Consider the following 12,595-nt stretch of genomic DNA (forward strand, 5'->3'; position numbering starts at 1 on the left):
GCGAAGAATCCCGAGAGGCTGCAAGGAGGAAAGATGGCAGGAGACACAGCCCCATCTCCTCCAGCCGGCAGAACGCATGAGGTCACCTGGAGCCGCGCCAGCAGCAGCTGCGAGGACACGCCCGCGCTGCGGAGGGAGGCGGTGTCAGGCTCCGCAGCCCGGGGAGTTCCCCGCCCGTCTCTCGTGGAGGCGTGGCCCGGAGCCCCGCCCAACGCCCGCCGGGCGGTCCGGACGTCCCTCAGGCCACGCCCCCTAATCAGCCTTCAGGCACAGGAATGGTCGGTTCTCCGAGCCCGCCCTACACCACGCCCCGGAGCTCCGGTCGGGCCATCCCATTTCCTCCGGAGAGCCCCGAGACTTTCAGCCTTGGCCCCACCCCCAGAGAAGCCCCGCCCCGTGCCCCGCCCCGTGGCTTGAAGCCGCTGGAGCAGCGGCCGCTTGGGAGTCGCGCGCTGGGCGTGAGGCGGTGCTGAAGAGCCGGAGCTGAACGGAGCTCGACGCCCGGACTGTCCAGAAGGCACGCGCGGCGCGAGCCCGCACCGGAGACCCCCGAGAGCAGCCGCCGCCAACCCCAGCGCCGTTCGCGGAGCGCAACAGATCTGGCCATGGCTTTGTCGATGCCGCTGAACGGGCTCAAGGAGGAGGACAAAGAGCCCATCATCGAGCTCTTCGTCAAGGTGAGCGCTCGACCGCCGTCCCGCGTCGCCGAGCTGGCGCCGTGGGGCCGCGGGGGGCGGTGTCCCGGGGCGCGGGGCGCGGGCGAAACCCGGGCACCCCCGCAGCGCCCCCCGCGCGGCGCCGGGCACCCCCGGGGCTGAGGGAAGCGCCGCTCGCGCGCCCCCGGCCCATTGTCTCGGCCCACCCGCGCTTTCCCGTTCCCGGAGGTCCCAGAAGCCGGGGTGGGACCGGCCCCCACAGAAAGCCAGCGCCCCTGGCGTCGGTCCTCGCCTCCGGCCGCGCCGACCCAGCTCGTGGTCCCGCGTCACCTCCTCGGTCCCTGGAAGCCCCCAGCCCCAGGACCGGGGGAGGTTGGCACCCCCGCCCCAGGTGCGCGCCCCCCGACTCTTCCCGCTCCCTGGCGCCCCGAAACCCTTCCGCGCGGAGCCGCAGCCCGGAGCCAGCCCCAGAGCGCCGGGCAGAACTCGCGGAAAGAACGTTTCGCTGCCCGTGGCTATGAAACTGGAACTTTTAGATTTTCGATGCTGTGTTCAAAAAAATTAAAAAAAAAAAATCCAGAAAGGAGCCTCCGGAAAAGCCCGAGATTCCCCGCTTGGGGTTTTCCTGTCTGAGGTATTTTACCACCATCTGGTTTTCTTGTTTCTCAAGCGCCCAGTGTTGCGTCTGATGCAACCTCCTGGCTGCTCCCCGCGGCGGTGCTGCCGGGGCAAGGATTGGGTCTGCCGCTCGCGTCCGGGAAGAAAAACGGATGCGGGGGAGAATTCTTACTGGAGTTCTCCAGGGTTGATTCCCGGCTCTGGCCAATTCAGTTTTAAAATCCTGAGCTACCCGATTGGCAGACTAACAGTAGTCCGGTCTTCCAAGCCTCCACCCTACCCACCGCGTTTATGTCTTTGGTTTCAGCGAATGAGAGCAGTTAGGAACATCTGGATCCAGCAGCCTCCTTCAAAACTTCTGTAAAATCCTTGACGCTTGCGTCAGCAGGCTTGCTCAGAGCTGTTTTCGGAGCTGGAAAGTTAGCAGGAGTCTAGACCAAGTTTTTCCCTGCGTTTTTGTTTTGAAGACCAGAAGGCACCGAATTAGGTGTATTTGAGAGAGGAAAGAAGGGATCAGCAAAAGATAAAAATGTTTTAGTTTTGTTTTTCATACCCCCCCCTCCCACTTAGCAGTTTCAGCTGAGGACCTTAAATAGCAGGCAGGCATAGAAAGAACCCCAAGACTGCGGAGTTTTGGTTACTTTGGTAGATGGAGTTTTTTGAATTGCAGAGACTGTCAGAAGGAACCCTGAAATAAGAGAAAGGTAAAAAGTAGAAGAAGGCAACTTGGAAAAAGGAGTCAGAGATTATCGCTCCGTAAACTCAAAAATAGTGTATCTACTAAAAAAAAATCTGTAAAAATATGATACTTAATAGTGAAACTAAGGGAGTAGCATTAAATTTCGAATTAGATTACAAATACTTTGAGTAATGGCTTTTTTTTCCAGCATTGTATGAAATGCTCCATGCCAAACCAATAAAGGCATGAGAAAGAAATGAAGCATATGAGAGGAAGATCACAGTGCTCTTAATTCTCTACTTAATGAGGATTTAACTCTTTAATTAGGAGTACAGAATGGTGCATTGTTTCCCAAATTTAAATAATGTGCATGCTCCTTCCTAATTTTCCTATTTGTATTGAATTAATCTTATTTGCCAGATACACTTAACTTAAAAAATTCCAAAGGTTAAAAAAAATTATGAAAATGTGATATTGCAAGGAAATAGTAACAGGGAACTATTGGTGTAGTTATTACGACTATATTTCTTACATTCGTAACCATTATTTTTTTGTTTCTTGGGGGGGCCAAACCCAGGGGCTACTTTTGGGGTTCTGAGCTCAGGACTCACTCCTGGCAGACCTCTGGGGACCATATGTGGAACAGGGAGTAGAACCAAGTTCGGCTTCATGCAAAGCAAGCGCCCTAACCCCTATACTATCTGTGGTCCAAAGGCATACTGCTTACCATTCTAGCTGTTTTTCTCACTGGACTTCATGGCAGAGAACCAGGTTTAAAATCACATCTTTTTTTTTTCGGTTATACTTGTGATGCTTAGGGGTTACTCCTAGTTTTGTACTCAAAAATTACTCCTGGCGGTGATTGGGAGACCCTGTGGGATGTTGGGATCAAACCTGGCTCAACCATGTGCATGGCAAACACCCTACCTACTGTACTATTGCTCCGGCCCCTAAAGTCAGTTTCTGTTTTTGTGTATCGAACCCAAGTCTCATACATAGTAGGCATGAACTTGGTTACTAAACCACATCCTGGTCCTCGAGCACAGTTTTGTAGTTACTTATTGGGTTACTCTGGTCAAGTTCTTTTTGTGAAGTAAGAGGAAAAATGTTTTCTGCTGTTCTGTGATTCAGCATAGGTATAACTTGGTATTGCTATAAATCAGGACCGTTGTTTCAAAAGTTAAAAAAAAGAAGGTTAGGTAAATTGTGGTGTCAAGAGTATCCTGTATTTCTCCTGAAAGCTTTTGTGGCAAATGCATGTAGTGGAAAATACCCTTTTCACTGTATCACTGTCATCCTGTTCGTCAATTTCCTCGAGCAGGCACCAGTAACATCTCCATCCTAGCACTGAGATTTTAGAAAGTGCCATATTCGAGGCTCTTGCAGAGTCTGGGGAATGATACCCATCATTGTTACTGGGTTTTGGTATATCGAATACGCCACGGGGACTTTGCCAGACTCTGCCGGGCAGGCAGAATACTCTCAGTAGCCTCCCTGGCTCTTCAAAAGAGTAAAAACTAGATAATAAGAGGATGCGGCTGCGGGCTTCCAGGAGCTGGGTTTTATAGTCTCTGGGTCTTGGAAGTTAATGGGGTAACACGGCGCTGGGGGCTGTTGGTGTGCATACCTACTAGAAGATGGGGGATCTGGATGGAGGAGGCCCAGTTCCAATCCGAGCAGGCTTGGTGATTTCAGCCCCGGGTCCCACATGCCTGGGTTCCTCTGCTGGTTCCTTCATGCGTGCGGCTCATCCAAACGCGTGGAGAATGGTCTTAAGCATGACTGTGGCTGGTTCCAGAGGTCTTCGGCTGCTGAGGCTCTGCTTTGGGAGGGGAGGGAAACTCAATCCGCTCCCCTCCTAGGGGCCCCGGTAAGGACAGCCAGGGCAGGAGACTCTGCCTTTTTAAATGTATTTAGAAAGTGAGAGGGCAGGGACCAAGGAGATGACTTAAAGGGCTGGAGCATATGCTTTGTATGTGGGAGCCCCAAGTTGATCCTTATCACCACAGTGTCAGACAGCTGCTGAGTTTGGGGAAATAAAGTACCAGGGTAAGGTCATGGTTGTCTAGGTTGTTGAACAGTATTATTGTGTCAAGATGTATCTGAGTTTGTAGCAGAAAACTGAACAAATGTAAAGGATATTTAACATAACTGGTGTAGGTAGTTTTAAATGTGTGAGAAGGCATGCTGGAGAGATAGTGTAGGAGTTTAGGCCCTTGTCTTATACCATACTGGACCTGGTTGTATCTCTGACACCATGTGTGGTCCCTTGAGCACTGACAGGGGTCGCTTCTGAGTACAACCGGCCATAACCCCTGAGCACTGCCAGGTGTGACCCAGATCAAAAACAAAAAACAAACATAAAAAAGAGAAATTGGCTAGGATCTTCCCAACTAGTGTGGTTATACTCAGCTACTTTTTCTTCCTTGTTTTTAGAGTTGTCTGCTTATGAGCCCAATGACTCAGATTAGCTGTATGGTAGCAGTTCTTTATTTCTGCTTTGTTGACTCCCAACACCTAGAGGATGGGTCGTAAAAGAAGTATACAAAGGTCATCATCTTTAACAGTGTCATCATCAGGACCCAGGCAGATGTATATATTTTGACGTACAACTCCCAGTGGAAACCACTGACCAATAGAGTGAAGTTCAAAGCCTGTAACAAGGGTATGAGGTTCCTTATTATCTGACTGCTGTCTGGGTTTCTAATCCAATTTGTCCACTTACTATTTGTGTGTCCCAAGACACATTACTTAAACCTCTCTGTGACTCACTGCACAGTTGGGATATTAATAGACTAATCTCTTGGGAATAAACTAGTTAATGTATGTGGTATATAATAAACTCAGAACATTGTCCCACAGAAAGCAAAGAAACACTTATTCTGTGCCATTTTACATACATATATTTATATGCAGATCTCTCCAATTAGACAATAACTTCTTTTGTTCTGCTTGACTAGGATATAAGAGGGTACGAAGTATGGGAAATGAGATGGTTTCCTTCTTAGCTTTTTGCTGTCACTACATGGCCTGTCATGTATTGAAATTGGGAGCTACTTATTTATTTATTTATTTTTAATTATTTTTCTTTTTTTTTCTTTTTTTTAATAGTGAGACATCATAAGGTACAGTTGCAGACTTACACATTTTTGTGCTTGGGTTTCAATTATACAGTGATCAAATACCCATCCCTCCACCAGTGCCCATTTCCCACCACCACGGTTTCCAGTATCCCTCCCACCCCCAACCCCCCCATCCCACCCTGCCTCTGTGGTAGGGCATTCCCTTTTGTTCTCTCTCTCTTATTGGGTGTTGTGGTTTGCAAAAGAGGCAATGGGTGACAATCATGTTTAGTCTATAGTCTACTTTCAGCATGCTTCTCCCATTCTGGGAGGATCCTCCCAACACCTTTATTTGGTGTTCCCCTCTCTATCTGGGAGCTACTTATTTAGATCCTGGATATCGGAATGAACCTTGGTCTTTTGTAGAATTTTGCCTAACTTTAAAATTTCTTGTGATTTTTTTTTTTAATTTTAATACCCTCTACCTCCCTGAAGCCATTATTTTATACGTCTAGTCCTTCTATATATCTACTGTATTTTCCACCATTATTTCTTCTTGGTGATACTCAAATTTTGGGAAACATTTCTTTGTGTTTGTTGGGTAAAAGTAAATATTAACTGTTAAACCACAAATGAGAGAAGTTAGGAAAGATAGGGTTTAGGGAATTTTCTTTTGCTCATATAAATTCAGTTCTTTTTTTTTTTTTTTTATCACACCCGGTGATGCACAGGGGTTACTCCTGGCTCTGCACTCAGAAATTACTCCTGGCTGTGCTCAGGGGACCATATGGGATGCTGGGAATTGAACCCAGGTCGGCCACATGCAAGGCAAACGCCCTATCTGTTACACTATCGCTCTAGCACCCCAAGTTCAATTCCTTTTGACATTGCAGCTGCCCTACTTCCCACTAGTAACTTTGGTATGTGATGTAATATTATTTCTTTTTTTTAAAAGAATTTTTTTGGGTCATACCCAGTGATGCTCAGGGTATGAGCCAATGGTTTTATATATGTATGTGTATGTATATATATATATATATATATATATATATCTCCTGGCTTTATACTCAGTAATCATGCCTGATACTGCTTGGGGAACCATCTGAATGCCAAGGATCGAGCCCTAAATGCCTATTTTTGATAGGTATTCAATATGTAGTATTGATGATAGTGTATCATTATTGTTAATTTTGGTCCACATCCAGTGGTACATAGAACTTACTCCTGGCTTTCTGGCCAGGGATCACTTCTGGCAGGGCTCGGGGGACCATATGCAGTGCCAGGAATTTAGCTGGATTGTCACTGTGCATATTACCTTTGCACTATTTTGCTAGCCTCTGATAGTGTATTCTTTTTTTTTTTTGGGGGTCACACCGAGTGATGCACAGGGGTTACCCCTGGCTCATGTACTCAGGAGTTACTCCTGGCAGTGCTCAGGGGACCATATAGGATGCTGGGAATCGAACTTGGGTCGGCCATGTGCAAGGCAAATGCCCTACCCACTGTACTCTTTCCAGCCCAGATAGTGTATTATTCTTAAATATGGACTTTTTAAATAGGATTCAGGAGAGGAGACTGGCCTTAGTCTCCCATTTTGAAAAGCACAGATAAATGAAAATTTTTCTATAGGAAACAATGTTGATAACTTTATTTTATTTTTTTTCCCATTTTTTATAATTTTATTTATTGAATCACCGTGAGAGCAGTTAAAAAGCTTTCGGGTTTAAGTCTCAGTCATACAATGAAACACCTGTACCTTCACCAGTACCCATCTGTGGGGCAGATGATTTCCAAATTTCTCTCTCTCTACTTTGATTACATTAAGTATTTTGACACCAACCCACCATTATTATTTGGATTTTACCCTAATACTCCGATATGTCGAAAAGGCAACAGTAGACAATTTGTTTTCTATTGCTGGTTATGAATAACATATGATGTTGCGTGGCTGCAGTAGTGTCCGCACGATTTTGAAATTCTGAAATTTTAACAGAGGGATTTCTTACCCAAACCTACTGGGTTCCAAGATTTGTTCCTGAGTCTTTGGGATGATGGCTGTTAAGCAACTTGGTCAGGAGCCAGAGAGGCCTTTCGTGGGCGGTGACTCGGGGTCTTGTTGAGACCGGAAGGATAGGGCCGGCTGCACCCCCATCCCGTGAGGCCCCTGTGTGTTTCGTCACTGTGGGCCCAAACCTGACTGCCCAATGGCCTCTGGAGAATGGCAGCCACCAAACTGCCAAGGGAGAGCAGGTGGAGAGACAGCACCCTTTCCCCCCTGAGGTGGCCCGGCGGCGGTAACCTTACTGCGGGGTCCATTTCTGCCAAAAGCTGCTGGGTTTCGAGATTTGTTTCTGAGTCTCTGGGATCTTGGCCGTTAAGCAGTTCGATCAGGAACCAAGGAGAGGCCATGCCTCCAATTATATAGCTGAGCCGGAGGTGGTTTGTGGGTGTGTCTTCCACAGACCTAACTTTTGGCTGTTTACTTTCTTGGTAAACTTTGCCTCAAGTTTTTGGGGTCTGGCCAAAGGCACAGCAGCAATTTTGCGGTATTTGAAAGTCTAAAGGCGCCAAGAGGCAACTGATGCACTCACCTCACAGGTAGAGATTGACCTGCTGGCGGCACCATACCCCTGATAACTTTATTTTAATGATTGAATAGAGTTAAGTCAACACTAAGACAATATTTGCATTGAATCGAATTGATTTGCTATTTGAAGTTTCCAGAGGGCAGCAGTTCATGAGATTGGAATGTGAAGTTAACCATTTATAGTGTGAGCAAGAAATAGTGCTGTACCAAATTAGGGGCAGTGGAGATGCAGAGACAAGAACACAACATTAGAACATGCCAGGAGTAGAAGGAAGGAAAGAAAGGAATTATTAAAAGTGACTGTTGGGGATAGAGAGCATGAGGAGTTAAGGCACTGGTCTTGCATTAAGGTTGAAAGGGGTTCAATCCCTGGCACTCCTTATGATTTGTCACCACAGCTATGAGTAAACTCAACAGCCCAACTACCTACCTACACCCCCCCACCCCCCCCCCCCACAAAGTGACTGTTAAGTATTTGACCTCAGTAACTGTGAGTCTGCCAAGTAAATGCTAAACTTTGGGATGAAACAAACACTTAAGTCCTTCTCTCATAGAATGTATAATCTATGGTTGATAAATAGGTTAGGAGACTGTTTAGAAAAACTTAGATTTAAAAACCAGTCTTTAATATCATAATGTCTAGATGAAGTGAAATGTTTAATATTCATGTTTAATGTTTAAACAATATCTTTTTGCTTTTTGGGTCACACCCAGCGATGCTCAGGGGTTATTCCTGGCTCTGCACTCAGGAATTATTCCTGGCAGTGCTTGGGGGACCATATGGGAAGCCGGGGATTGAACCCAGGTCTGCCGTGTGCAAGGCAAACGCCCTATCCCGCTGTGCTATCACTCCGGCCCCTTAATGTTTAAACAATATCTTGAAAAAAAAAGTGAAGTTAATAGAAACTCTGTTCTTGGGGTCTGTTGTTGGACTGTTGCTAAAGATGCTGCCTCTCTTGATAAGGTGAAGGTGATGGTTTTGGTTAACTAAGATACTGAAGAGAAAGAAACAACAGAGCCATGCTAATGTGGGGAGAGATGAAGCTTTCAGTGCCAGGGGAGACTTAACACATGTGAAATCCAATATGGTATAAATAGGGAGTATCTGGCTGTTAATGAAAAGTTACAGCTGGTTTTGAAAGGATGCTTTCAGAAATACCTAGAAGCCAGTAAAGGATAGTGAGCAAGAACTTCCCGTTTCCTATTTCATTAGAGAAGTTGGACTGTGAGTGTTCTGGTGCCTCCTGAATAGGGAATTAATCAGCCCTTAAAAGGAAAATGTGTTAAGCAGGAAGGGGGGGAAGTGTGCTAAAGGCAGGCTGGGGTAGATAGTACAATTAGTCAACACACTCCCTAGCTTGTGCGAGGCCCTGTGTCTGAACCAGGCACCACATTCTCCTCCATCCTTCTATTTGGGGCTTGCATCCCCTGCAAGAATCTCTTTTGGAGTGGCTTCAAGGGAAAAGGCATTCCACCTCCTTCCCGCTCTACTGGATGCGGCCATTAATATTACTATTATGAAAGGATTTTGATGGAGAGAATGAATTAGAATGGATTTGCTCAGAGAGTCTTGTAGAGAACGGAAAGGGAGTTTCTGGAAGAAAAAACATTTAAGTCATGCTTACAAACTATCCAAATATGATTTAACAGAAATCTAAATTTAGTTTAGGGTACCACTTTGTGAATTCTCTTGCAATTTTCATTCCTCTGTTTAATTTTATTTTTATTTTTTTTTGAGATTTGACTTATTTTTCAGTGCTCAGTACTAGGTACTGGTATAGCACTGTAGTATTGTTCTCCCGTTGTTCATAGATTTGCTCGAGCAGGCACCAATAATGTCTTGATTGTGAGACTTGTTACTGTTTTTGGCATATCGAATACATCATGGGTAGCTTGCCAGGCTCTGCCGTGTGGGCGGGATATTCTTGATAGCATACTGGGCTCTCCGAGAGGCGCAGAGGAATCGAACCCGGGTGGGCCTTGTGCAAGGCAAATACCCCACACGTTGTGCTATTGCTCCAGCCCAGGTATTAGTATAAGGAATATTAATTAACCTTATTTGGTATCAGTTTCTCCCCTACCTCTTTATTTAAAATATAAAACCAGGGGCTGTATCGGTCGATTAATAAATTTTTAAAAGTAACGATATAGATATAGGAATGTACTTAAAAGTTATGCCAGAGGTTATCTTAAACTATAATGTTAGCATTTTTAAGAAGTAACAGTATTAGAACCAGGGCTAAACTCATTTCATCGAGCATGTTTTTTTTTTTTCTTCTTTTTTTGTAGGAGTACTGCTATTTATTCAGCCACTGATTAGCTGATTGAATTGTGCATGAACTCCACCTTACTTTTTTTTTTCTTTTTCCATTTTTTATAATTTTATTTATTGAATCACCGTGAGAGCAGTTACAAAGCTTTTGGGTCTAAGTCTCAGTCATACAATGAAACACCCGTACCTTCACCAGTGCCCATTCTCCACCACCAAAAATCCCAGTATACCCCCATCAAACACCCTCCCACTGCCTGTGGGGCAGATGATTTCTACATTACTCTCTCTCTACTTTGATCACATTCACTATTTCGACACCAGACCCACCATTATTTAAGATTTCACCCCAACACTCAGATCTGCTGAAAAGGCAACAATAGACAATTTGTGTTCTATTGCTGGTTATGAATAACATATGATGTCGTGTGGCTGCAGTAGGGCCATGTGGTTTTGAAGTTCTGAAATTTTACCACTTAAATCTGGAGGGATTTCTGCCAAAAGCCACTGGGTTTAGAGATCTGCTCCTGAGTCTCTGGGATCATGGCCGTTGAGCAGCTTGATGAGGAGCCAAAGAAGCCATTCGTGGGCGATGACTTGGGGTCTCATTGGGGTGGGGAAGACAGGCCCGGCTCCACCTCCCTCCCCCCCCCATCCCGTGAGACCCAACAAGTTTCGTCACTGCGGGCCCAAGCCTGACTGTCCAATGGCCTCTGGAGGATGACAGCCACCAAGTCGCCAAGAGGGAGCAGGCGGAGGGACAGCACCCATTCCCCCCTGGGGTGGCCCGGCGACAGTAACCTACTGCGGGGTCTGGACACATTTCTGACAAAAGCCGCTGGGTTTCGAGATTTGTTTCTGAGTCTCTGGGATCAAGGCCGTTGAGCAGCTTGATGAGGAGCCAGAGAGGCCGTTTGTGGGCGATGACTTGGGGTCTCGTTAGGGTGGGGAGGACAGGCCCGGCTCCACCCCCCCCCCCCCCCCCCACCCGTGAGACCCAACAAGTTTCGTCACTGCGGGCCCAAACCTGACTGTCCAATGGCCTCTGGAGGATGACAGCCACCAAGTCGCCAAGAGGGAGCAGGCAGAGGGACAACACCCTTTCCTCCCTGGGGTGGCCCGGCGACAGTAACGTACTGTGGAGTCCGGATGCATTTCTGCCAAACGCCACTGGGTTTTGAGATTTGTTTCTGAGTCTCTGGGATCATGGCCGTTAAGCAGCTTGATCAGGAGCCAGAGAGGCCATTCGTGGGCGATGACTTGGGGTCTCGTTGGGGTGGGGAGGACAAGCCCGGCTCCACCCTCATCCCGTGAGGCCCTGTGTGTCTAGTCACTGGGGGCCCAAATGTGACTATCCAGTGGCCTCAGACGGATGGCAGCCACTGGGCCGCCAGGGGGAGTAGGCCAGGGCACGAAACCTATTCCCACTTGGGTTGGCCCAGCACCGGTAGCCTACTGCTGAGACCAGATGCATTTCTACCTAAAGCCACTGGGTTCTGAGATTCGTTTCTGAGTCTCTGGGATCATGTCCATGAAGCAGTTCAATCAGGAACCAAAGAGGCCTTGCCTCCAATTATATAGCTGAGCCGGAGGTGGTTTGTGGGTGTGTTTCCCACATACCTAATTTTTGGCCGTTTACTTTCTTGGTAAACTTTGCCCCAAGTTTTTGGGGTCTGGCCAAAGGCACAGCAGCAATTTTGGGGTATCTGGAAGTCTGAAGGCGCCATGAGACTGCTGATGCACTCGCCTCACAGGTACAGATTGACCTGCTGGCGGCACCATACCCCCCGAGCATGCTTTAATTTATAGATACTCTTTTCTCAGAGCTGATTTACAGTGGACTCCTGTGAGGTGCACAACAGGTTTTCTTTTTGTAATGAAGCTATTACTTCCAACTTTACAGGTGAAGTAATTAATGCTTTTGAAAATAATCTAGTTCTCATTAATAGTTGTAAAGCTGTAAATCATCTGTAATAATTTAAGTACTGAATTTTACAATACTGCAGCATAGCTATTTATATGTGTAACAAAAGAAAACAAGAATCTGAACAAAACATTGGAGAGAATAAAACTGAGCAATTAGATGAAAGCTGTGGTAATTAAGAACTTATAAGGGTATGCATATTCTTGGCTAACAACCAGTTACTTTATTGTGGAGGTAGAAACCAGGTGCTAGGTTACTAAAATGAAAAAGAATTTTTTTTCACCCCGCCCAGCAGTGCTTAGGGATTATTTCTGGTTCTGCACTCAGAAATTATGCCCGGCAATGCTGGGGGACCATATGGGATGCTGGAGATCGAACCCAGGTCGGTTGCATACAAGGCAAGCACCCTACCCATTGTACTATCCCTCCAGCCCCTAAAATGAAATTTTAATTACAAAAATCAGGTGAACCAATTTAGGCTGTTTTGTTACTTAGGAAAATGGAAGAGTCATAATCAGATCCAAGAGCATATAGACAAATCAAGAGAAAAGGGGGATAAGATACAAGAAATGAAAATTTTGGGACCAGAGATGTAACTCAGTAGTAGAGCATACTTGCATGTGTGAAGTCCTTAGTTCTATCCGAAGGAATATACCAATAAAAATGTATATTGATTTTTGATGGTTCTCAGTAAATCATGTTAAAAATTATTTTTGGGTATCAGTAACACATTCTATTTGAATTTTAGAATTGTCATCAGTCAGCGGATTGCAAATATGCTGTTTTCTTTTGTTTGGTTT

At 46.2% G+C, this 12,595-nt stretch overlaps 1 protein-coding gene across 1 annotated transcript in view; it reads left to right on the forward strand.

Moving 5' to 3' along the window:
• The first annotated feature begins 418 nt into the window (after positions 1–418).
• Positions 419–12,595, forward strand: part of CLIC4 (chloride intracellular channel 4) — a 66,784-nt gene continuing 54,607 nt past the window's right edge. The window contains exon 1 of the mRNA XM_056123391.1: positions 419–677. Within this exon, the coding sequence (XP_055979366.1) occupies positions 606–677 (72 nt within the window). The 5' untranslated portion in view covers positions 419–605. The remainder of the gene's footprint in view (positions 678–12,595) is intronic.

The sequence above is a fragment of the Sorex fumeus genome, unplaced genomic scaffold (assembly GCF_029834395.1).
Source record: "Sorex fumeus unplaced genomic scaffold, SorFum_2.1 ptg000047l, whole genome shotgun sequence".
Lineage (NCBI taxonomy): Eukaryota > Metazoa > Chordata > Mammalia > Eulipotyphla > Soricidae > Sorex > Sorex fumeus.